The sequence below is a fragment of the Pempheris klunzingeri genome, chromosome 6, assembly GCF_042242105.1.
Source record: "Pempheris klunzingeri isolate RE-2024b chromosome 6, fPemKlu1.hap1, whole genome shotgun sequence".
Lineage (NCBI taxonomy): Eukaryota > Metazoa > Chordata > Actinopteri > Acropomatiformes > Pempheridae > Pempheris > Pempheris klunzingeri.
Window position 1 is genome coordinate 9,339,967 of NC_092017.1, and position 27,061 is coordinate 9,367,027.

General features: G+C 43.2%; 1 protein-coding gene across 1 annotated transcript; it reads left to right on the forward strand.

The window, feature by feature from the left end:
* The first annotated feature begins 2,484 nt into the window (after positions 1-2,484).
* Positions 2,485-26,843, forward strand: LOC139202764 (importin-13-like). Its single transcript, XM_070832334.1, has 23 exons — positions 2,485-2,563; positions 2,994-3,080; positions 9,002-9,127; positions 9,221-9,577; positions 10,000-10,253; positions 13,458-13,598; positions 14,131-14,272; positions 14,729-14,895; positions 15,202-15,322; positions 15,477-15,624; positions 15,775-15,956; positions 16,221-16,247; positions 16,461-16,595; positions 17,991-18,143; positions 18,580-18,660; positions 18,776-18,913; positions 19,919-20,015; positions 21,842-21,894; positions 23,561-23,627; positions 23,828-23,886; positions 24,007-24,096; positions 24,256-24,437; positions 24,575-26,843. Exons 2-23 carry the CDS (start codon positions 3,012-3,014, stop codon positions 24,669-24,671), a joined length of 2,886 nt encoding a protein of 961 aa, XP_070688435.1. The 5' UTR covers positions 2,485-2,563; positions 2,994-3,011; the 3' UTR covers positions 24,672-26,843.
* The last annotated feature ends 218 nt before the right edge of the window (positions 26,844-27,061 follow it).

A 27,061-nucleotide genomic window follows, 5' to 3' on the forward strand; every position in this document is an offset into this window, starting at 1 on the left:
CGTGGCTGGAGGGACTGAAGGAGGAGTGTGTGTGTGTGTGTGTGTGTCCAGAGTTCCCCTCTCTCTCTCTCTCTCTCTCTCTCTCTCTCTCTCTCCCTCTCTCTCTCCAGAAGCAGTGCCACGTGTTCCCCCTTCAAAATAGTCAGTGGCTCTGAGTCTGTGCCGTGACGCTCCTTCAGCAGACAGGCTGACACCTATCCACACGGATTATACGGCCATGACAGCCACCTAAACCACAGCACACCTCTGAGAATTAAATATGTAACATTTAATGTGCATTCAAGTTGGATATCTGACTTTTTAAGCGTTTTAAAAGCATCATACATACTGATATTCTATTATTTTGCCAATTGTAGTCTATTATATGTATTTAATTATTTCATTCATTAGTTCTGAAACGTGGGGGGTGGGGTTAAGCCTCTTATATACCCATAATATATGTATTAGTAACACGGTGTTATATTTCTACTATATAATGACCATATTATTATCATATATTGTTATTATTAATAATGGCAATAATAATAACAATCATAATAATAATTGTTGTTGTTGTTATATTTTTTGCGAATCATTATGTGTGTTAGTGTGTATGTAAAGAAATTAATCAGGAAATAAAACCAGGGGTACATTCGGGACAACATGGAGGCTTTTGTCGCACTGATGATTTTATTGGTCAACCATTAATAAAAGTAAACATATTTCTCTCAGGTGTTCGCCCTGATCCGGAAGCTTTAACTATATCATCCTCACTTACTCTCGCTCTGTACAGGGCGTTTAACTGGAGCGTGATGTCTTCAGTGATCCACGTGGCGGCGCTGTTGCTCTACTGTTTCATTTGTTGTTGATGTTTATCTCATAATCTCGTATCAACTCCCACCATCACACCCTGGACACAACCTGCTCCAGCTCCTCCCCTCGGGAAGGCGCTACACATCACTGCACGCCAAAACAACCAGACATGTGAACAGCTTCTATCCACAGACCATCGCGCTCTTTAACACTGAAATCTACTACACTGCGAACCCCCATATCCTACCTACCTCATGTATACATAGTACATAGTAATTCCATATTTATTCCAGCATCTTTGCGCCCTGCATCATTGCACTACCGTCTTTTCACACTCTTTGTTACACCTATACACCTATATATATATATATATATATATATCCTTATTTACATTGTACATAGACCATACATGTGTGTGGTTTTTTAAGTTAAATGCGTGCTAATTTGTTCAGCTTTGCTGCTCTTGTCTCCCTTTCTGTCTGATTACGTGTAAGTACACGAGAGCAATGGAAAGACCCAAGTCACAGTCCTTGTATGTGTTCACATACTTGGCCAATAAAGCTGACTCTGATTCTGATAGTATGTTTTCACCGTGTGCCACTTTCCATCGTGTGCAGGAGGGCTCCCTCCACCAAACACACCCTGAGGCCTTTTGTAACACGTTACATCTCATTTAATGTTGCTCTACATGAGTGATCCGTGGTCAAGTGTGAGCTTTGACTGGATCTGGCTTTATTTATAGACATTTCTTGCCTAAAGTGCTAGTAACACAATGCCCCCTCTTCTTGTGAGGGTCACATTTGTCCCCACTTAAAAAGTGTTTCAGAGCTTTAATACTCCAAATCTCAGTGAAGCAGATTAGATTGTGTTCTAACAGCTAAGTGATATTTCTGTATGGATTTCATCGTTTTATTCAATTTCCCATCACATATTACAACAGGTTTTCTTTGTTTTGAGGGCATGCAGTTTTATTTTCGATTCAGTAATACCGATGGGATAATCAATAGGCTACTATTTGGTTATATTCTTATTACTGTTTACATGTGCCATCGTTCTGAAATATTTTCATATCAGACATCTTCATCGTCTAGTGATGTTGCAAATATGGGAAAGTGTGATTATACTGTAAACATATATTCTACATATATCCGCAATACATGTGAAAACACAAAGGGATAAAAATAGTCAATGTAGACAACCAACAAAGTTGTTTTTTTCTGCTTGCACATTTTGATAATGAAAATAAGGTTAACTTTAGATGTTTCTGAAGGTGACAGCATGTGACAGACACAAGGTAAGTGAAGGTAAATGGTTCATTGCCTCTGGCACCAGCTCCCTCTCGTAATGTGACGGTGACGTATCACTAGATAGAAATGCCGCATTCAAATGTTCTTCATGTTCAAGGACGCTTAAGTGCTTTTGGCCGCAAATATTGGGAAAACGAAACTGAAACATAAGACAACAGCTGTTGTTTAATCTAAATATCTAAACGACAAAACGGAGTAGAAACGGCACCGACAACTCGCGAATATTAATGATAATTCACAATTTTCAAGTTTTGTATATTCTATACCTTTTATTGTTTGTGAGCTTTAAAAATCGCAGTTTTATTTGCCGTGTTTGTGGGTATCGCGGCTGACCAGTTAGGCTGTGATCGCCATATTTCCCACAGTACGTGAATGTGGCCGTGAAGCGCTCCCGGTGACGGAGCAGAGGCAGAAAAGCGGCAGGGAGCTGCCAGCATCGTCTCATACCGTCGCAGGACAGAAAGGTGTGAAATTGCTGGTCCTCGGCCTAGAGATAACACCCGGAGACGGCATTGTTTTGATAAAGCTTTAGCTCTCTCAAAATGCTAGTGTTTGTGTCTCGCATGGTCGCATTTGGTACTAGGGTAGCGTCAAGTTACATGCATTGCTACGTTAGCTTGTTTGATGTTAGCATAGCGCTAGCCGTTGCTATAGTGTTTTTCTATAGTGTATGTTAGCGTCAGCTAGCCTGCTCTTAAGTTAAGTGAGCTAATGTTAGCTTGCCGGTTAGCTTCTCATGCCATCCTTATGTTGAAATGTGGTATACCGTCTAGCTAACTTACATATTCCGATTGCTGCTGTGGAAGTATTTTGGAAATTATTCTGTCCGTAAAGGGGAGTTTAACGCTGGCTGTCAGCTCGTGAATGTGTTGCTCCTCTTTGATCATTTGACAGCTCCGTGCCAGCGGAGATATGGAGACACCGGGGAGGATAGTAGCCACACCGGACGCCCTGGACTTCACGGTGGAAAACGTAGAGAAGGTGGGTTTTGGGACCAGTCAGTTCTTGTTAGCAACATATCAGCCTATACAGGACCCGGGGTTTCTGATCTAACGAAAAGTGGTCATGTTTGAGACCAATCAGTGTTGCAGCACTGAATATGAGATAATGTTGCTGTGTTTGTTTATATGAATTAAGCTCATCTGTCCATAAATTAGTCTTGACTGAAGGGCTAATGATCAGTAAGGGCGAGCAGGTGAACAAAATAACAGGTTGCTGCTCGCTCATTATTTGCTATCTCTGTCATCAGTGCTTGTCTGGGTATTGTTTTTATATATATATATATATATATATATATATATATATATATATATATACGTGTGTGTGTGTCATGGCTGTTGCTGTGATGAATCTCCCAGCTGGGTGGCCGCTGACTTGGACGCGATGGGATGGGTGGGGAGACAATGGCGAGGATGGAGGAAGAGAGTGAGAAAGGTGCTCCCGTGGAGGAGCAGAGTCGATGTGATGAGATGGATTGGGGGATGAGGAGGAGGAGGAGGGAGGGATGGGATGGGAGTGGAGGGAGGGCGGGTGGGACAGGGTCGATGTCTGTGACAGTGCCAGTAAAGAAAGAAGAGGGGGTGAGAGAAGGTTGGCGATGCGACAGAAATGATTAGAGGCAGGTTTGAGGGAGGGAAGCACATTCCTGTGGCTTGGCTTGATACTGTGTTTTTTGGGGGGTTTAATAAAAGGGTGAAGAAGACTGACAAACAATGAGCAAGGTCCTGTGAATAATTTCATTCCTTAGTTCATGTTTCATGTCTGTGAGTGAAGAAAGTGGTGTTGTGCTATTATTTAGGGCTGGTAGATGCATGAACAAAATGCTTTCCTCTCATTGTTCACACAAGTCAGGGAAAACACTAGTGCATATTGTAAATGTATAATTAATGTAACTGGGAGGGTCATAAATATTTTTTTAATTTTGTTTTAGGGTATTTATTATTGAAAATAAGTGATACCCAAACTTAGATATTGGCATGGAATTCTTCATCAGATCAAGCTTTTTTTAATTGTATTTTCCAGTATTTAATGGAAGCAATGGAAGTGAACCCCTGCTTGCCAAAATACTCCAGGCGAGCAAATAGTGCATGCTATCAGTGATTCATTTGATTACCTGAAACCAGAGATGCCTGCAGTGGTTAAATGTCGATGTAGTAATAATTAAATAAACAATTTTACATTTAAAAGTTTTAAACATTTAAAAGAGTAATGCTATTGTGGTGTATGTTCATACACTGAACTCTGACCTTCAAACTGACCTGCTTGTCCTCTTTTTAAGACACTGGGAAACTGCACAAAGAAGCCACTAAAATATCATGAGAAAATGTCATGGTATTTGCTTCTAATTTCTTAATTTTTTTGTGGGTTGTTGAGGTAAGGTGTATTTTCAGAACTTCGTAAAGCACTCAGTCTTCTACAGTGCCATCAGTAGTCTCATTAGCTGATGAAACTCTACCAACAAGTATCAGTTACCACGAATGCTGTGAGCACTTTTGTAATAACACCATGCTTGTATTTCAAAACGGATGAGATATTGCTCCTCTAATACTCAACCTAGATTTAGAAGGTATGTTTCTCCTATTTGAGTGAGATGATTCCTATTCTTTAGTATCATATTTGTACTTAATGAGTTATGGAATCCACACAATGCAATTCAATCACTGGAATAAGAGGGAGGCGATAGGCCTTTTAGAATCACTGTGTTCACCTAAAAGCGTCATATTAATTTATGTCAGACCATTAGCTTAATGTTCTTAGAAAAATCTAAGGTGATGCTTTTACCGGCAAGTTTTATTTTCCTCTCTGCCAATCAGTCACAACAGCAGGTAACAGTAAATATACACAGCACCAGCAGACACGTCATGGTGTTCATCAATAGAGGGTTAAATTGCACCTCGCAGGAGACAAGGAGAGCAGAGCCAGTTGCTAAAAGAGTGAAATAAAAAAAGCCCAGCAGGGCAGAATTGTCACTGTTGTACAGTGGGATGGTGGAGAATGTGTGCTTGTTGTATACATCGTGGTGGAGATGATGGTTCCTGGCCCAACATTTGTTTATGTCCAATAGAAAGCTCTTTGTTCAGATCTTGGGTCTGTGAAACAAAGTACCACATTGTCAGTATCTTTGTGTTTAATGAATATACTGCCTTACATTTCCGCTCGACTATAATTAGCCTCGTCAGGAGTCGCTATCCTCCAAGCAAGTGGACTTTAGAGAAAATTCTGGGCTTTACGTTTGCCGTGAAGCTGTGTGCTGTTAGGAGTTTGTCATGTTGCATTTCTCCCTCGAGACAAACAGCTACTGTAACACCAGAAGGGAGCACACCACAGCACTGGGTCAGTGGGGCTGTCGAGGTCCGTTCAGTAGCGAGTAGCTCCCAGGCTTTTGGTTTTTGCTGCACATCTGCATGCATTCAAATGAAGTTAGGATAATATGTATATAACAACAAGTGCCGTCATCTCATTAAACGGTTTTATGGCCTTTAAAAGCAGAGATGATGAGTCAGCCTGCCAGCTAACATATTGCAGAACATAGCAGGGGAATCTGACACTGAGAAATGATGCAGCATGTATCGAGTAGTTTTGTGGTGGCTAGAGAGGCTATTTTAGAACTAAAAGAGGGATCTTAATGTTACCATCCAGTTATTGTCAGAAATATATATGGACTGAAGGTAGAACACATGTATTGTAGGTTACACGAAACACTCATGTCCCAGTGCAAGACTTTTTTGTTTTATGTTTTTTGATAGTTTTTATTCCAGCAGTCTTGGAGGCAGCATCATATACCCATTGCGTCAGTGACTGTAGATGATCAGTCTTCTGTATTCTGTGATGGAAAAGGAAATTGTTGGTGTAACTGAGGTTTGCATGTTGAGACACTTGGTGCAAGGGTTTGTTTGCTGTTCATGCTCTGAGATTTTATCACTATTGGCAACGTGGTATTCTTAATTTCTGTCTTGGCCATGTGCTGTCAACAACCACCCGCGCACGCTCTCGCACAAACTATTCTTCTTTGTTCCCTCATTAATCATCATTCCTCTGCAAGTCTGTGGTTCTCACAGTTATAGCGCAGTGTCATGATGGGTCAGCGGTGTGATGATGCCCTCTGCAGCACAGCACCAACGCTGGCCTCCCATCACCACGATGACTTTGTGTATGACACTGTAGTGGACAGATGGCCCGAAAAACACACTGAACCTTTGGCAGAGACACGGCATTACCTGCAGTGTGTGAACACAGTATGCAAAGACATGTCCAAGTGTTTGTGTGTGTGTGTGTGTGTGTGTGTGTGTCGGCTTGTGCTCTTACGCATCAAAAGCATGTGGGTAGGGAGAGATTTCTATGATAGTTAAAAAAACATCATAGACAGGCTGCCCCCTTTTTGGACCCACTTACTTCTCTTTATCCACATTTCCTGACAGGCACCAATCTAAGAAATCATTTTATTTTCATTTTTTGTTTTGTTTACTCTGCAACATACAGTCAAGACAGTACAGTGCAGTAAATTTAAAGAAAGACCCATGAGGAAGAGGTCGGTTACTTAGCAATCAGAGTTGCAGGTGTATGCTTTCTGTTGCTTTTCTGTATCTATTAGTCATAATGTTATGGATGCATGACTGTATGTCATGTTATAGACAGAAGTTACTTGATTATGCACATGAGCAATCCCAGTGGAAAATAAAACATAAAAAAATTGGTCACACGAAAAAATAGAAATCTTATTTTAGGGATAATGCCTGCTACTTCATTGATTTATCTTGATGTATAGTATTGTAGTGTTTTTGTTAGCACAGCTCAGGACCTACACCATTGTTATTCTCCTGGGCTCAGTAGCGAGCACACAAGTGTGTACCAGCTACCGTAAATCCATGGTTATGTGTGAGAGCAGATGGTGAGTCTTTCTAACCGAGCCATGTTTTTTTCTCTTGCATCCTTCTGCCCTCCCTCCTCCTGTTGGAAAGGGACTGTAGAGGAGGCTAATGACCTTTGACTGTGTCTGCCAAGAGCACGCTATCCTCAGGTGAAGCCAGGTGGTTCAAGCAGGTCGCCACCATCTGTAGTTAGTTGCTTCAGTTGCAAATAACTGGTACTGTTTCCAGGGATGTCAGTGGCCTTTCTGTCATATTTTAAGAACCATTTAATAATGGACAATTACAGTTAGTTAGTCGAGATAACTGCTGCGTGTGTGGCGTGGTTTCCAGGAGGAGACAGGCGGTGAGAAGATTAAAGCAGCAAAATGAACAGACTGTTTGGTGTCTCGTGCTTTGATAATAAACCTAGGAAGGACAGACAGGCTCAGACACAGTGCTGTTTGGGATTGGATAAGGAGCAGTCTGCGATCACACAGTGGTCTGTGGTAATGATCCGCTACTGCTTTGAACTCCGATATCACAGCCTCGTTTACAAAGAGGCTAGAGCGCAGCTGACTAACAAAAAAACATCCGAATGTCGGTGATTTTCTAGAATGACGGCGTGTTAAGCTGTCACAGAAAGACCTCGCCAAATCGCAACACAATAACACATTCATATTTCATCAGAGTGGTCATGCATCTCTGTCTATATTCATCTATTCAAATTTAAAGACAGAAATGTCTCACAGCTTATTTTTGTGTGTGCAGTGGTTCACCTTTACACTGCTTTGAAAGTGCAAAGATAAGTCAAGTCATAAGAAGCTAAACATGGCTGAGGTCAGTGGTGGCATAAAGAGACCTACCGGCTAAGAAAAAGCACCTGCTGTGTACACTGTACCTGTACCTATAGTCGTCTCTCACACACGTGTGTGAATGCCACCTGACTCTGTGCGACCGAATCGGCTCGTAAACACCCAGCCTGCCGTGTTCATAGTCTCCCACAGTAAGTAGAGACTGATGATTGCATTGCAGGATAGCAGACAGGGAGAAAACACCACCTGAGACTCTCTGCTTCCAGTAGGCATTGACTCTGTATCGATGTTCCTCTCTATAGCTGTAATTGCTTCATTGTACTCTGTGGCCCATTGTTGTTTTTCGTTGCAGTATTATTCGTCCTCCCTTATTGGACAGCCTAAACTTCTCCGATGAGGGAATGAGGGAAATTTTAGAAGAAGACTGAGATGAACATAGAGAGTGGATGGATGAAATGAAACTGGATGAATACTTGAAGCTGGAGGGAGATAAATGAGAGAGAGATGAATGAGAGAGAAGAAAGAGGAAAGAATGACTGCTGGTGGAGGAATTGATGTGAGCAGGCTTCAGGGGTAAAGACAAGGATCAGAAGCTCGCTGAATAGAATTTTTTTTTCCTGTGTTGCTTGTCAGACACTTAGTGCTGGCTGCCAGCAGTATTAGTTCAGTGAACATTTACATGTGTGTGTGTATTTCTGTGTGAGACAGAGAGAGAAAAAAAAAACAGCCGTTTTTGCAGAGTAGTGCCTAAACCTCTCTTCTGGCACTGTCAGGATTAGAGGTGTCTGTTTAATTTATGCTCCCCTTTTCCCCCCGTTTATTTCCCTCTCTCACACTCATCCATACCTCTTTTTTTCTTTGGCTCACTCCTTGTTCTCCCTGCACTCAAGTACTCAAATTACTCTGCGCTGTTGTTCAGTAAGTGCTGTTTTCAGGTCATTGCTTTCTCCGTTCAGGTTTTTCGAGGTAAGCCATCTACTATGTGTCTTTGTGTTTGCTTGTTTGTGAATGAGAAAAGATGCTCTATTCTCAAGGTAACCAGCTCTTTATACCACACAAATGACAGTGATTGTCCTCTCTTAGCTGGTCTGTCATCTCTGACACCCACTTCTTTGAAAGTGTCGAGTGCGCTTTTCTCTCATTTCTCAAATTGACTTTGTTAGGACAAAGTTGTTCAATAATCCACTGAATGTATGGTTTATTTTTCGCTCTCTTTACTCTTCTCTTTCTTCTTTTGTTCTAGGCCCTCCACCAGTTGTACTATGATCCCAATATAGAAAACAAGAATCTGGCCCAGAAATGGCTAATGCAGGCACAGGTCTCGCCTCAGGCCTGGCAGTTCTGCTGGGCCCTACTGAGCCCAGACAAGGTATGGTGTACACACAAACGCCCACATGGACACACACACACACTCACACTGTGAAAGCATTTTATGTCATTTCCATTGTATCATGTCTCACAGGTGCCAGAGATCCAGTACTTTGGCGCGAGCGCGCTTCACACCAAGATCTCTCGCTACTGGTCGGACATCCCCACAGACCAGTATGATTCTCTGAAGACCCAGCTGTTCTCCCAGATTGCCTGCTTCTCCTCCGGCTCCAAGATGGTGCTCACACGGCTATGTGTGGCCCTGGCCTCTCTGGCGCTCAACACAATGCCTGAGGCGTGGCCTGGCGCAGTGGCAGAGATGGTGCGGGTGTTCCAGGAGGAGGGGGGAGGGGTGGACGGACGGGCACGCTGCCTGGCATTGCTGGAGCTGCTCACCGTCCTGCCCGAGGAGTTCCAGACCAGCCGCCTGCCGCAATACCGAAAGGGACAGGTACATCTGCAGGTGGTGATGGCCACCTGTCTAATATTCACAGGTTTTCTTTGGATTACCTTGTTCATCACTTAAAGCTGTCACTAAATGCCTTATCAGATTCTTAGTCTTATTTACTTATTTTTTTATCAGATATATCCTGATCTAAATTATGATCTAAATCATAATATTATTCACATTTATTCACATTAGACTATTTTATGCTGGCATAGGAATTCTTCCACTTTTGCATTAAAGACGTTTAATTGAGACTGAGAAACTCAAGAAAGCATCATAGTGCTCTTAATGGAAAAAAACCTGTCTATCTATCTAACTTAAGTGCAGCAGTAGAGAAAAACTTGAGCCTACTCATCTAGCAGAGAAACATACCCCACACGAGTGATACACTAGCGGTCTAACCCTCATTATCATCCTCCCTCTAGGTTCGGGGTGCCCTGGGCCGGGAGTGGGGGTCAGTGTGTCCTTTACTGCAGCAACTGCTGCGAAGGACGGACAGTCCCGGGGCGGTGAAAGCTCGCGTGCTGCGCTGCCTGTCATCCTGGGTCCTGCTGGATGTGCCCCTCAGCGAGAGCGAAGGCCTGGTGCACGACTGCTTCAGTGCCCTGCCCGACCCAGAGCTCTTCGACACAGCGGTAGAGGCAATAGTCAACGCCATCTCGCAGCCCGACTCCCAAAGGTACGTACAAATGTGTGCTCCCACACTGACTTGCCAGCCCCCCAAAAAGGTAGAAAAAAGAAATAATGACACTACTGTACAGCATGAAAGCTTATTAAGGCTATTGAAATTTTGAAATTACGCTGGAGTAAAAAATGGAGCCAGAAATGGGAAAAGTGAGAGGGAGACTAGAGAAAAAAAAGAAAGATGCGTTAGCCAAGGGCAGGAAACATACAGGGTGGGCACTGGAAGGGCATCGAGAAGGGATGGAGGGAAGGGGGGGCGGGGGGATTGATACAGGGCAAGTTGACAGCCAGGGGGAGGAGAGCGGCATTTCTCGGTTGGCTGGCGTTACTATGGTTACAGAGCAGGGTAGAGATGTCATCATGCCCTGGTTGATTCAGACATGGCAGGCACCCATTACCCCTCCCCTAGAGAGAGAGTGAGAGGGAGATGGCGGGGGTGACGGGACTATGCAAACAGAAGAAAGGGTGCTAAAAGAAGGAGGGAAGGCAGAAGGTGTGAAAGTGTACAAGAATAAAAGACTTCACCCTCTGTACCCCTGCACTGCTTCTCAGACAAGGGAGTTGGATCTGTGAAGTTGCTGCTGACAAGTCAGTTTAAACATACTCACATTGTGAAGAACAGATGGTGGGAAGACGATTAATGGCAGCGGAGTTACAGGTAGAACAGCCACAGCCAGTGTTGCTGTAGGTCTACGGGACAGAGTACGTTAGAGAGAAATGGGATTCTCCTGGTTTTCTTTAATGCATTTCAGATGTTTACACATTTCCATTTTTTCAAGACTATTTTCTTTCCCTCTTTCTCTTGTTTTGTGTCACACTGATCTCAGCCCTGCATGTTTGCTGGCGTGTGTTTGTCAGGTCCTCCCAAAAGTCTTGGACCTCTCATTAGCAGCGTCTCTCGAGACACATTTGGCCTCTGTGTTTGTCAGAGCATGGTGTGATTTATGGGTTTATATTTGACTACCTATATTGTGTTTGTTGTGTCTGTCTGAGAGAGGAGGAAGAGGAATTAATCTATTAGGAAACCTTGTATAAATCTGGTTTTCCTTCATTCTTTTTAGGAAGTTGTCCATTTTATCTTTTCTCCTACTCTGGCTCTGTTTCTTTGTGCTCTTCCTTTCCCCTTTCTCTTCTCTCACCATCAGTGCTAAGCCCTCCTCCCTGTCTCTTGTTCTCTCCCTCTGTTTAAACACATTACAGTCAACTCATTTGGGGGGATGCTATTGGTCCAGCTGCATCCTGTTGCCAGGCAACCCATTTCCCCTGTCTCGGAGTGTTGCAGTAATTGCAGAGGGGATCAGAGGTGGGGGTGGGGAGGGGAGGGTGGTGGTGGTGGTGGTGGTGGAGGGAGAGAATAAAGGAGGAGTCAGGAAGGAGGCATAAAGTGTACAACAGCAGGGCAGAGAGCAAAAGAGGAGAGGACAAGCAAGTATGAGTTAGAGGAGAGGAGACTGCAGCAGACCGTCTCGGAGGAATCTCCAGAATGTCATCTCTTATGAAGGAAATGGGGAACCATACAAATCCATCCTGCCCTTTTAATCGTATCACATACACACCAAGCCCTCTTTTCCCGAGCTAAGAGTGCATGACCTGCATTTGCAAAGCACCTTGTTAAAAATGAATGATCTTCTGAGTGCATGAGTGCAGCCTGCCACTCACATGTGCACACACACACACACACACACACACACATACAGTCAGTCATTCACTCAGAGTAAATTGCAGTTGGTCCTTGCGCTGCTTTCACCAACTTACTCAGGCAGCCAAACACAGAGGATGTAGGCCAATATACACACAGGTACGGGCTTATTAGATGGAGGCCAGCTTCGAACACATCACATCCCAGCAGGGTGGAGCTCTCTCCAGAGAAGGCTGAATCAGTGTGAGGCCGCTGCTAAGTAGGGGACTAGCTTCATAACGCAGGACCACAGATCCGGCAGCTTGGCTTATAAGGGGGCCTGAGGGAAATTAGAATAATAAATGCTTCCCAGGACCGCGGTGAGACGTGCATTTAACCCACAGAGCAGATGATGCATATCAGCGCCATTTTTCCTGGCCACATTTTTCTTTGGCTAGCACGGTTCCATAAGGGATTAGATTAATGCTGAGACCATCAGGCGATTAATTGATTATTTGATGGACAGAAAATTGTTGCTAAATTGATTAGTTTTGGGAATTTTAACAGACGGCTGGAGACGGTAAGAATTTTGAAGATGTCTCTTTAGCTTCTGAGAAACATTTTTGACATTTTATGGATCAGATGATTGGTTTATTATTTGAAAAAACAATGGACCGATCACTCAGAACTCTAGATTAGATCCTCAGAGAAACATTGTGATTTACAGAGGCTTTTCAGGTTGATTTGTTTATGTTTTTCTATATTATTTAGTTCTTTGTGTGTGTCTATTCAAATGTTGGTGAAGTCACACAACCTTGCTTGTCATTGATGAATATTCATCACCCTGGACCCACGTCCTTATTGATGTTTAAATGAAAGATGAAGCACCGGCTGCATACCACAAAACCCCCCTGGGACTGCCACATATGTTATACGGTTTACAGTTATAGCATTCACACATGCACATAAGCTCCTCCGTGACATTCAGGCACACACTCAAAAACACACACACACACACACACTTCATCTCCAAATGTCACCCGTTCTCTTGTTGTCATTAAGGCTGACAGGAGGATGTTGTCTGATGTTCTCACATGACCAGATCTGGGCCTGAGTTGAGGAGTGTGTTTCAGTGTGCGCACCCATGTGTCTATGTAAGTGTGTGCGTGTGTCGGCACATGTGTGTGTTTTAGCTGGAGTGAGGGAATTATAGACGGCTGAGACAGCAGGAAGAAGACGGAATAATAACTGACAGCAGCGCCGCTCTGAGCAGGAGCTTTGAATAGATTTTCTGGTTCCCTGGTAGATGTGTGGGTTTTTTAGGGTGGGTGTGCTGGATCAGAGGTTGGACTGGCTTGAACTGAGATTTGATTTGAAATATACACTTGTCTTGAAGGAGCAATAAATACATCAACCTAGCTGTGAGCGGTGTGAGTCAGTATTCACCAGTGGAGGCTCCCTGGCTCTGCATGCTATGTTCCTCTCACTTGTACAGCACTGTGTTGGGTTTTCTTTAAATGAACAAGACTCTTAACTCAGTCAGTGTTGGTGTTTCTTTGTCTGTATGTCATTGGGTTGTAGATATGTGAACACTTTGCTGAAACTGGTTCCTCAAGTGCTGGCCCTCCAGGAGCAGCTCAGAGAGGCTGTTCAGAATGGAGACATGGAGACCTGCCATGGTATCTGCCGCATCGCCGTTACACTGGGAGAAAACCACTCCAGGTGTGTGTGCAGGTTCTTTTTTCTTTCTCAGCAGGCATGTATTGTTGTGAATATTTTAGAGTAGATTTATTTTGGCTTTTGTTTACTTTTATTACTTTCCCCTTACAACTCATTAATTATTCAGTCTTGGTTTGGAATTAAAACATTCTGTAATTCAGTGATATTGAAAGCATCACATATGAAAAGTGTTTTAGCCGATCCAATTGCAAAATACAAATCTCCAGCAGTTTTTAAACTAATCTCAAGAAAATTACATACAAGAAACAGGATTCTTAACATTCATTTTCACTGAAACAAGCCACAAGCAAACTGAACTGAAACTGAAGCAAACAAACTGAAACAAGCAACAAGAGTAGACATGTGACAGCATATGCAATATGCTGTCACATGTCTGTTTTGTCACTATGTCTACTGATTGAAGGACACGGAGAGATAAAGTTGATAGTTTACCTGTGGACCAACTGCACCTGATAGCTGTCAAATCCCAACTTTTCTCCCTCTCTCTCTCTCCTCCACCCTCGTCTCTCTTTAGGACTCTGTTGGAGCAGGTGGATCACTGGCAGAGCTTCCTGGCTTTAGTCAACATGATCATGTTTTGTACAGGCATCCCCGGCCACTATCCGGTCAATGAGACCACCAGCTCGCTCACACTCACCTTCTGGTATACACTACAGGTAAGTAGTGCGTCTTGTCTTGACGCCTAAAACCAGTCCACAAAACACGCTTTTGCTCATTGTAGTCTTGTATGGCTCAATAGGCATTTGCTTGAAACAGACATCTTTAGAGACTGTATGAAACTCTCCCCGCACATTCTGAATGACCGTATCTTAAGTCAGAAATAATAGAATATGGCAGCTTGTCTGAAAACATCAGGTTTTATTTAACCATATCCAACATAATTGATTTTGTGGTTTGTACAAGCAGGCAATGTGTAGTTTCATATTAGATAATTGATAGTGGGGTCGTTTTCTCAGTGATAAATGAATGATAAGTACTGTGAAATGTAAAATTTACTCGGGGTAATAGCCTGTGTGAGCCGTAACAGATGCTTTTAGTTTGTAAAATGCATAAATAATTGTACGCTCTGGATCCATGACTAATTTTTTTCCCCCTCCTTCCTCCATCCTCAGGATGAAATAATGTCATTCGAGTCGGATAAGCAGGCAGTGTATCTGCAGGTCTACAGGCCAGTATATTTCCAGCTGGTGGATGTTCTGCTACACAAAGCCCAGTTTCCCTCCGACCAGGAGTACGCATCCTGGTCCTCAGATGAGAAAGAGCAATTCAGGATCTACAGGTTTGTGCGTGCGTGCGTGCGTGTGTACATGTTTGTATGTCTTTATGCCCAATCCCGTCTCTGTGTATGCATGTCTGTTTCTGCTGACCACTGTTGTGTGCAAGTATTTCAGTGACAGTGTAACTGTTTCAGAAATTACTTGCTGACAGGATGATTGGTCAGCATATGAGTGTGTGTTTTTCCCTTAATAGGCTCTCACTGGACTGGCAACTGAGAGGCCAAAACTAGTCTGGCAAATGGATTAATAGATAAAGTTTCAAGATTGCACGCCCCTAAAATGCCTCTTTGTGCATGTCTGTCCTTTAGGGTGGATATCTCAGACACACTCATGTACGTGTATGAGATGCTGGGAGCAGAGCTGCTGAGTAACTTGTACGATAAACTAGGGAGACTGTTGACTAATGCGGAGCAGCCCACATCATGGCAGGTGGGTGAGACATACACAGACAAGCAAAGAGAAAATGTGAACTATTTTTTGCTTTCTTTGAGTGTTGCACAGAAACTGAAAATGTTCGAACACACCAAATCCAGAACTCAAATGTCTTTCTTTTTTTCCCCCGCAATTTTGTGGACTCCTCCAGCACACAGAAGCCTTACTCTATGGCTTCCAGTCCATAGCAGAGACGATAGATGTGAATTACTCCGACGTCATCCCCGGCCTGATAGGACTCATCCCCAGAATCAACATCAACAATGTTCAGCTAGCAGACACGGTGATGTTCACCATAGGTAAGACTGGGCGGGTTGAAAGGATCTCTGCACATGCCGTAAAGGTTCAAACACATTTAGTGCGATTTAAAGACAGCACATGTAGAAACAGGGAATGTTGCCGTCCAGCCTCACTGGTATTGTTTGTCTGTGCTGCTAATCTCCCACTAGGTGCTTTGGCTGAATGGTTGGCAGACCACCCAGTCATGCTCAGCAGTGTCTTGCCCTTGGTGCTACAGGCTTTGGGGAACCCAGACCTTTCTGTTTCTTCTGTCTCTACTCTCAAGAAAATTTGTAGGGAATGCAAATATGACCTGCCACCTTACGCAACCAACATAGTAGCTGTCTCTCAGGTATGTGTACATATGTATACCTCTTTTTTGTAAATACTATTGCTTTTTCCACCCAGTTTTAACATTTTTCTTTTCTGACTTTTAACGGATAAGGTGTTCTGTGATGACTTTTTGTTATGTTCCTGCTTTCCAGAAATAACATTTATTCTTTGAAATCACTTCAGTTGTGCTATTTTGGAGTTACTTTTTATGCTAATTTGTGAAAGTTTTGTTGCGGCCTTTAAAAGAATAGAACTCTCACTCTGACTCTCTCTTTTCTCTAAGGAGGTGCTTATAAAGCAGATCCACAAGGTCAGTGTGTGCTCTGTCACATTCACTTTCTCTTTTTGTCTTGGCGCTCAGCTCAGATGTGACATTTACATAAGGAATGCTGTGAACGAATTGCATAACACGCTTGCATGTTATGTGTTGTGAAAAATCTGTGGTCTGTTTACAAAAGTCTTAGACTTAAAGCTGACTGCTTGCTGGAACTGATGCTAAACCTGCGGTCATCTTTCCCTGTAGACAAGTCAGTGTATGTGGCTGATGCAGGCTCTCGGCTTCCTGCTCTCCGCTCTCCCTGTGGAAGACATCTTAAGAAACCTTCACTCTCTCATCACCCCGTACATTCAGCAGCTGGAGAAGCTAGCGGATGAGACGGTGCGTACACAGATCAACATTTAATAGTACACACACACACACAAACATAGAGCAGGCACACTTGGACTCTGGCCAATAGGAGCAGGCCGTGTGTCTGTGTGGTGTCACTGCAGTGGAACATTTCTCTGCGGGACCAGATTGGATTTGACCCTGCACCATGGGCTAGTGACTCACAAGGAAGTAGCATAGACACACTTTGTGTCAGTCATGCAAACACACACTCACGCACACACCACAGCAAGAGAGAAATTGAGAAAATGAAAAAGTGCCTACAGAGACACCCTTACAGTAGGTCATGCTTTTACATGTACATGTGCACAGCTGTGCAAAAGAGACTTCTTTACCCTGTTTAAATGTCAGGTCTTGTAGAGCCTGGATTTTCAGACTGCCACGCTGGGTGATACAAATGTGTAGCCGATAGTATCAAAGAATACACAGTTTGATATCTACTGTATGTGGAACGCAGCAGAATTTCTCCCGATGCCTTGTTCTACAATCAGTCAAGACCCCGAGTGGGGAGAGAAGAGATGTCAGCTTAGATTAAGCTTTTCATCTCTCTGAGTTTGTGTCTGTTTCTGTCCCCATCTCACCCCTCACCACAACACACACACAGTCACACACTGTCTCATCCACCCTCTCCAACTTCCTCCCTCTCTTATTGTTTTCTGTCTAGCTTTTTGATGTATTGGCATTACATCAGACTCAGAAATCAGGCGCTGTGCCTGCAGCCCGACAAATAGTGGCACCTAGTGGGGAGACCTTGAGGTTACGTTACATCAGGGGTGAATGACCATGATGTGTGACATGTGGGGCTGACTGCAAACTCTGATGAAGTCACTCCGACTTGGCTTCAAGCTTAATGTGCACACGCTGCTGTTGCTGAGGGAAGACTGTTGTACAGTAACAGCACTGACACTGTGAGGGGATGGAGAAGGTAAAGGAGAGGTGTGGCGGTAAGACTACAAAGAAGAGTCTTACAGCCACACCTCTCATCTCCCCACCTCTGTTGCATCACCATGGAGACAGAGCAATGATTAAGTACTGCTAGTCAAACCATAATTAATGATTTTACCGGGGGGAGGTGTGTGTGTGTGTGTGTGTGTGTGTCAGAGATAACTGGTAGACAACAAGCCATTTCCTTCTGAGATTAAATATTATTTGTGTACTGATTGTTTTGTTGATGAAGTAATAATAGTTACATTTTCTATTTCATAAATAACTGTTCATTGACTTATCAGCACTGCATTTAACATACTTAACATAATGGTTTTAGGCATTCCATTCATCTTTTTCCAAAACAGATTATCCTTTTCAGGTGTAAAAAATTAAGCTGGGTTGGATCTGAGGGTTTGGTTTTAAAGAAAATAATCTGTTTCTTCTTTTCTCTCCTTTCAGCCTAATCCCTCCAACAAATTAGCAATCATCCACATCTTGGGGCTGTTGTCCAACCTCTTCACTACACTCGACATCAGCAAGCAGGACGATGAGTCAGCGGACAGCTCAGCACCGCCTGTCAAAACAGCCCCACCTCCACCTGGACCAAACCCAGTCAGTCTCCACACACCATCATTATCATCCGTTGGGTTGGGTGATTTGACAAATACACTGACTATCAGCAACAGGCTGAAACCTTTTGATGATGGATATTGGCCCATATAAACATACAGTATGCTCCATTTAAAGGCTCTGTTCTGCAGTACACTGCAGTTTGGTAGTTGTGAAGCACAGCAGGGCACATGATGCTCACAGGAATATGAGCTCCTCAACCCTCAGCCGCCTGGTGCTTCCACCGCTGAATACATCAGCTATCGCTGGTTGGAGGGGCAAGGGTGGCCAGCAGGAAATGTTTGCCCTGTCACTCAACCATACTCATTCATCATTCTGCTGAAAGGCATGCATCCATGTGTAAATGTCCAATGTGGCTGCCTGCTTATGCCTTTCCATTCATTCTTTTTTTAAATTGATGTCACATTGTGTTTTTCAGGTGGTGGTGGTTTTGCAACAAGTGTTTGCACTCATACAGACTGTTCTCAGTAAGTGGCTGAATGACTCGCAGGTTGTGGAGGTGAGTGATCGACATGTGCGGCCACGTACTGTCAGACTTCGGCTTTTTGAGAAATCAGTTTACATAACCAGATATGACGACATTTCAGTACAGCTGATCTCATGTTGTCCCTCAGGCTGTGTGCGCCATCTTTGAGAAGTCGGTGAAGACGCTGCTCCATGACTTTGCCCCCATGGTGTCTCAGCTAAGTGAGATGCTTGGGCAGATGTACAGTACAATTCCCCAGGCCTCGGCCCTTGACCTAACACGACAGGTACACACACTCATACAGTAGTAGCATTCTGCCTTTAATACTTTGTGGTTACATGCAAAGTAATTTTAGAGATGTGTCAGAATGTGTTGTGTACGAGCTCATCAGCTACGCACCAATGAGCCCGAGGTTAATTTGGATTCAGTTCATAAAACTTCATCCACAGTTACAGTTTGTGTTCATGACTAAGCTCTCATGCATCATTTGTTTTGCCGCATAAAGTAAAACTTCTGATATTTCTTTCAGCCATGTTTTACATAACTCCCATTCATTTTTACATTAAATTGTAGCTAATTACTATTCAAACTATAATGATAAAAAATAACATGTAATTTTGAATTGTCTAATCACACTAAGGATCCCTCACTGTAATAAGTATTTAGTGATAGTGGCTTTGAGTGTGCACATACGTATTCTGGTTATTTTCATCTTTATGCAGTAAATAAAAAATGTGAATTAATTCTTAATGAAGGTTAAGGGATTAAAGAGAAATCCAGTCAACACAGGTAGAGTTAACAAAGGTACATTTCTGCTGGAGAAACCAAATTTCTTGGCCATTTATATTTAGTTTTTACATGTCCACGTGGATCATAGTGGTGGGGATATTTGCATACAGACAATTGAAGTGGATCTGAAAATGATGCTAAAATAAAGTCTACATAAGTTTCCATAGCTCAACAGCAGGTTATTGGTAAGAAAAGAGCTATGCGGTCAGAGCTACAGAGCTGTTTTTCTCACTGCGTCGTCGGTCCAAACGCTACAACAGAAACAAGGAAATTAAGGCTGGGGCGCTGCATATGTTAACTAATACACTCAAAGCCTAGCTACTAGTCTCATTTCATAAATATGGTCAAGCATAGGGGAGAAATCTGACTCTATCAGGTATATTTAAACGCATGTGAAGACATTCTCTGGTTTCCTGTCGTAGCCTGTTCTCCATCCAATCACTTGGTTTCTTGTTTGCACGTAAACACAGCGATTGTCTGATGTGAAGTCCTGCTGTTTCAGATGGTGCATATCTTTGCCAGTGAGACAGACCACTTCCCACCTATCAAGGCTCTGTTTGAGCTGGTTACCTCGGTAACACTGTCCATCTTCCAGCAAGGTAGGGGGTCCAGCAGGGGCGTGACTGTGAATACTGTCAAATGTGTCTGTTTAAATCAGTGGTACACCTTTGAATGTCTCTGTTATGTATCTTATGGTGATATACTGCCCATTTTCTACTGCAATCGTACATGAGGACTGAAGTGCTGTTGCATTTCTAGACAGTAAAACGGCTCAGCCTGGAGGCTACAAATAGGAAAATGACGAAAGGCTGGACATCATTTTACTCTGCTGACAGTCGACCTTTAAACGTTTGCTCTCATTACTCATTAATGCGAGTGAAAACACAAAGTGGTCTGTCTGCCTGATGCTTTGAAGTAACAAATTCTCAAATCATCATCAAATGAATCCACTGATCATTGATTAAATCATTTTAAAGCAAGTATGGTTTGCTTTAAGCATGTGCAGTCGGCACATGGCAGTGTTTCCTGTAGCTATCGGCCTAGTATCTGCTTATTTTAAATGCATTTCTTTGAATTTGCTGTGTCAGTGTTTGGGGCTGCATGAAAATGACTTTGATTTTGTAAAATGTTCAGTTGATCAGGAGTTTCTTAATTTGCATGACCAGATTTTCTGGCTTGGATTCACTCAGTTTAAGACGGTCGTGAATAACATGACATGATTAAATCCACTACACCTGGGTTAGCGTACTTGTACCAGCTCTGTCTGCCGCTCCCCTTCCCTTTGTGTTGGCCCTTTTTTTCCTCTCCTCCTTTCCTGCTTTGACCGGTTAAGTAATGGCTGCCTCTCCTCCTGCCTCTAAACTCTTTCTTTTCCGAGCAGGTGCCTTTCAGTAGACAGTATCAGTACAGGATACAGTCACAGCACAGAGACCACTAGCTTATTCAGTCGGCTGACACATAACATAGCAGGGCGGGCCAGCTCAACGCGGCTGCTGCCTCTGTTGTGCTCGGATTAGAGTCGGGCTCTCCATCACAGCCCTCTGAATAAGCCCTGTATTCTCTCCAGTGGTTGTGTGTGGATGAGGGCCGGAGGGGGGTATTGAGCAGGAAACTTGTTTGGAGTCTGGGAACAGCTAAAGCTGGGCGCTTACTACAGACGTTTGTTCTGTTTCATTACAAGTTTGATGTTGGAGTCCTTCCAACATCAAGCTTAAGCCATCAGAGAAAACTATGCCTGAAAGTCAGGAATCACGATGTGGATTCTTCAGTCCAGAAGCTTCTACAGGAGATGTGTGTTTAATTGTGCATCATTTGCAATCTGTCATACTTTAAAAAGTCTTGTAGTCTGTGTCCAGCATAAGGGAGGATCAGAACCTGTCCTGATCTTTGAGTGTGATTCATACTGATGGCGGGTCCTTTTGACCAACTCTGAATGGACCCTTTCCAGAAACCTCCTCCTCCCCCGATGCACTCGTTGTTTGATCACGTTGATGCCAGCGGTGCCTCGTGGGAAGGAGGTAAAAGGGGGTTCATTCGGATTTGGTGCCCCTTTTCCTCCAGACTGTAACAGTAACAGAGGTGCCTCCTGGGTTCCCACTCCAAACCCACTTTTGTTTCTTTAGGTTTGTTCTTTTTCTCTCGTTACTTCTTTCTTCTTTTTTTTCTCTCCAAAACAGACCCATGTCTTTGTCTTCTGCCTGTTTTTTGTTTTTGGTTGGTCTGTTCTTCCAAGACTTTGCCAAAGCTTCATATGCCCCCCCCCCCCCTTCTCCCCTTCGTTCCTTACTCACGTGTGAATTATTTCAATGAAATATTTTTGAGTTCTCTTTTATTTCCACATGACTGTTGAATCTATTCAGTTGCTGTTTGTATATTATTCTTATTCTCTTATGATTTCTTAAGTTTCATCTTTATTATATTTTAGGACCCAGGGATCATCCTGATATTGTTGATTCATTTATGCAACTCCAAGCTCAGGTGTGTTTTTGGTTTCTTATTTCATTCACTTTGGGTTTCTCTCTCTCTCTTTCTCTTTCTCTCTCACTCTCTCTCTCTTTTTCTAATTTCTCCCTCTTTCTCTGTCCTCCTCTCCCTCTCTACCTCTTTCTCTTCTCTGTTACTGGGCCCTAAGGTGTCCCATCACACAGACGAGGCAGAGGAATGAAACATGAGGGGAACGTTTGAAGAAGAGACGCGTGTCACTCCTCAAACGCTTTTGATTCTAACAGTCACCTCGCCACACAAAGTACATGTAGAGTTTTCTTTTAACCTGCAGAAAGCACCTAAATCTGTCTGATATGCTTGTTAAAAGACAAAAGACAAAACACTGATAACAAACCAATCCTTATCTTGTATGTTATGTGTGTCATTCTACCTCTTAATATTTGCTGTATTCAGTTGATTAACTCATTAGAACAAACACTGGCAGAGATGTTGAATAGCCTCTAAAAATCAGTCACACATTAATAATGATTCTGTCACAGTTAAACCAGGTATCCCTAAAAGTGTCTCAGTAGCTAAAAATAAAACAAAAAGTCTTGTTTGTTGCTAGATGACGGTGCATTTCTGACATGTAATGTATTTTGGAAATGAACTGAAGTTATCTTGATGTTCTCATCACTCACAGAGGGACATGTAATCATTCTATGACGCATTGATTTATCATTCTGCTCAAAAAGTCTGGTCAGAACATAGAAAAATTGGCGCTTGTATGTGGATTTATCACTCATGAATATCTACCATTTTAGAGCGCTTACGGTTTTACTAAATCTTTTCCCTTTTTTCTTTAAAGTCAACATCAGAGCACATTTTTCTCTGTAGAAAAACATCAGTGCAGTCAGCGCCTAAGATGAAATATTTTATTTGATGCGGCGCTCTTGGGAAGGTGATGTAACGGTGTCAGTATCGACGCTGTGGTCCCAGGTGACTGGTTAGTCTCTCAGCCCAGTCCTCCTCTGAAGTCATTCCAGCCCCAGAGCCAATCAAAGCCCAAATGAATTAATATTCAACTAATATTAATCAGTTCAGACAAATTGGCTGATGGCTCTTGTGTTTTATATTTTTGTCTTCCGTCTTCATTCTTCTTCCTTTGTTTTCTATCTTTGGATAGATCTGACCTTCATCTCTCTCCCTTTCCCTCTCTCCCTCTCTCCTCTCCTCCATCCTGAATGAGTTCATTATTACGAGATGAGTTGTATTTCTCTTTATCTGCACATGTTAATTACTTACACACTTCTGTTGCATATTCAATCCAGTCAACCAAAAACAAGGAAAAGTAATGTTTCAAAATCTAATTAATTTCAAGAAACAGAACCATCATTGTCTTTAGTTTGACTTAAGTTTCCAATGATTTCAAAGTTTGATTTTTTGCAATTTGTTTGTTATACCTGCTGAGTTCTGCATTGGAGGATCTCTGTATGAGTTTGGATATAGTTTTTCCTAAACAGATGGAGAGAGCACTATAGCCTGGTAGGCAGATCTGTTCCCAGTCCTGTGTTGATGTCAGATCTGGCTACCAGGCTGAGCGGGTATTGTTGATAGCAGTATTTTGAAGGAGCTTATGCAGTGGAATGTGGTGAAGCAGTGCCGATTGGGTCGGGCCGACAGAAACATACGCTGTTTAACGCCTTTATCTGCCTCGTAGGCCCTCAAACGGAAGCCCGATTTGTTCTTGTCTGAGAGTCTTGACGTGAAAGCAGTGTTCCACTGTGGTGAGTCGCACATCATTTACACACACACATGCACACACACATGCACACACACATGCATACACACCCCTACTCAGTGTTCTGGGTGTTTTGCTACAGTTCCTATGAAATTTGTGCCTGTCAGTACAAAGTACTAACTGTAAATGTTTGACACCATCCTCCAGTAGTTTATTTATGTTTCTGACTGTCTCTCCCACTTCTAGGAGTTCTGTCACTCAAATTTCCTGAGGCACCGACAGTCAAGTCAACGTGCTTGTTCTTTGTGAGCGCAGACACACACACACTCACACACACACAACTTGAAACCTTGCAAGAATCTGCATGTTTATAAGTGAGTCACTTGGCTCTAAATGTGCTAAATGTCTCTGTGTTTCCGCCTCAGACTGAACTGTTACCCCACTGCTCAGATGTGCCTCCTTTGGCCAGAGTGGTGCAGGAGGACGGCAAGCTGTTGATCCAGGCCGTACTGGAGGTGAGAAAGACCACCATTACACATGTACACATCACATCACAGAGGAGTTTCATCATTTCACTGATGCTGCTGTCGGCTGTGTTATCACACATCAAACTTCTCTTCCTCTCTTATAATAATTAAGTCCCTGTTGTCAATTTTCTCCCCTGCCTTCTCCAGGGCATTGGAGGCGGGGCATCTCGGAGCCTGATGGACCAGTTTGCGGAGGTGCTTTTCTGTCTGAACAAGCACTGCTTTTCTCTGCTCGCTGTGTGGTTGAAGGAGGTGCTGCAGCCTCCTGGGTTCCCGTCATCGCGGGTCACAACTGAACAGAAAGACAACTTCTCACAGCAGATACTCCGGTAACGCTGCCAGACTGGTTTTTTTTACAGTCTTACTTGGGTAATGAGTCCATACTGTCTGTAAACCACATGTTTTTTTCGCATATACTTAATAATTGTATGTAATTGTCCTCTTGGCTGCCTCCCCTGTCGTGCAGAGAACGAGTGAACAAGAGGAGGGTGAAGGACATAGTGAAGGAGTTCACACTGCTGTGCAGAGGGCTCCATGGTACGGAGTACGCCGCTGAATACTGAAACTCTACCCGTGAACTCTCACCCAACCGTGACCTCTGCCCTCAGCGCAAAACAGCTGGATGCCACAACAACCAAGTTCTCAAAAGGCCCATCAGTGAAGATATCATGAAATGATTGTAACGATAACCCGCCCCGCCGCAGGACAAGACATGGAACCATTTCAGCACAGACCTGCTATCGGATTAATGAACAAACATTAAACCCCCGGTGGCTTTGGGGAGGCTGATTTTTTTGTTTGTTATTTTTTCTTTTCTCCAAATTTTTTTCTTCTTTTTCTAAGATTGATTGTTTCTCCCCCCCCCCCCTTATTTAAAGGCCTTTTTTTTCCTTTGGAAGAGCTATGAGCAGCACTCCCAGCATGCTGCCTCACTCCTCCTTCTATCTCTGTCTTGTTCTGCCTTTCTAGATCTTCCCGTGGTTCCTAGGCTGTTTCCTGGTGATTAGCATCCATATGAAATGGTAGTGGTATCGTACGTAGCTACTTGACATTATTTTTCAAAATAAATCAAATTAATTATATAAATGTATATGTATACACATATAGAGAGATGGTGGTTGTCAGTCCTGCTGCTGCTAACGGGAAGAGAGAAGGACCAATGTCAGGAGGGGATTCTGCAGGAAAAAGGACATTAATACAGTTATATTTGCCCTCACTCATGCCCCCAGTGATCTCTGAATTTGCCAAATTATTTTGAAACACACACACACACACACACACACACACACACACACACACACACACATATACATATACACATATATATATATACATATATATGCGCCTTTTTGGGGGTACGAGTGGAGAAAGAAAGCCGAAAACCACATAACTGGACTAAAAACAGTCTGCTCTCTTGCCCAGCACTCTATGTTAAGGGCTGTACCTCATGTACATACAGTCCCACCCAGTCACACTGCAGTCTCCTCGGGTTGTAGAGAGTGGTTTTAATGAATCGATCCCTTTGGTAAAGCAGGACTGCCTAGACTGAAGGCTGCAGGGGAAAAATAAATTATAGTAGCTGGCAGCAAAAAGGCACAAGATGGAAACTGAGAAGGGAACTGAGTGTTTGGAGGGATTAACAATCCTGACGATGGACTGCTTAGTCACTGTAATCGTGCAAAAATATTAATCAAGTTGTGCATATTAACAGTTATTGCTGAACACTTCTGTGTATTCGAGTGCGTGCGTGTGTTCATATCTGTATGTATGAGAGGTTGTGTGTGCACAGATGTATCTTTTTCCACTTGTTCAGTGCACTTATATTGGACCTACAGTACACATCCATAACTTCCTCCCATCTTTTAAACAAAGGGCCCATTCATTTTCTTCACAGCGCACTCATGCAGACTGCTCTTTTCTTAAGGACTGACCAGGCATGTCCAGCATTTCACCCCAGCTGTCCACCGGCAATCACACCCATCTATTTAACCTCCTTATCATCTGGAATGACCAGCCAGTGATAATCATTGACCAGACTCATCTATCTACCTATCTGTCATTGACACTGACTACTGCTCTTAACACAATTCTTGCGAACAAGCCACCCAAATCCTTTCATCCATCTGGTCATTGCTTTGGAGAGGACAAAGAAGGATTAGAGAGTTCAGAAACAAAACATAAAGACCTCTGAGAAAGTTTTTCAGCATTTGCAACACAAATTAACACCGACATTCTGTGCTCATCCATTATGCCAGAGACGTTATTGGTGGAGTGATGTGACGGCTGTAAAATACGCTGTCTGGTGACTCAGCAGGACCAGTTGACGTCTATAATACTCAGCATTGAAATGTACTTTGTGGTCTCTGATAAACTTTATCTCAGTCTAATCCTTCTGTCTTATCCGAGGTGCCTGCAGACATGTAGCATGTATGTGTTTTGTGGGGGGGGTTCGGGGGACAAACATACTCAGTGTGCGAGACACTGCAGAATGACGAGATTTAGACCGAGGGCCGAGGCAGGACCTGGTTCCTGCGTCCAAGTCTGATTTTTAGCGGTGAATGACTGGACGCTCAACACTGATCCTTGGTCTGTTTTGTGGTCTCACTCTGAGGTGGGAAAGCAAAACAATGTTTGTCACAGTTGATAGAAAGAGTGGTAGGTGGAGGAGGGGAGGGAGGTATGAAATGTACATTGTTTTTTTGTACCTTGGCTTTAATTTATTAAATATATCTAAGACTGCAGCTCCTGACTCTTCTGTGTGTGGGAGGAAGTTTATATTCTTCATCAATGTCTGCAGGTCTGTTTCCAAGAGTTCAGTTAACACAAGTTCTCGTGCAGTTAAAATGTCAAGCAGAAACATTTAGGTTTAGTCATATACAGAAAAATATTTAGATATAAGAGGAAAATGTAAATCTGGAGTCAGATATCAAGGTCATTTGTGCAAGTGAGCCCC

Coding starts and splice junctions, on each gene's coding strand:
- LOC139202764 (XM_070832334.1), top strand. CDS start 3,012: ATGGAGACACCGGGGAGGATAGTAGCCACACCGGACGCCCTGGACTTC. Junction 14,896..15,201: donor GAGCAATTCAGGATCTACAG/GTTTGTGCGTGC, acceptor TCTGTCCTTTAG/GGTGGATATCTCAGACACAC. Junction 15,957..16,220: donor ACATAGTAGCTGTCTCTCAG/GTATGTGTACAT, acceptor CTTTTCTCTAAG/GAGGTGCTTATAAAGCAGAT.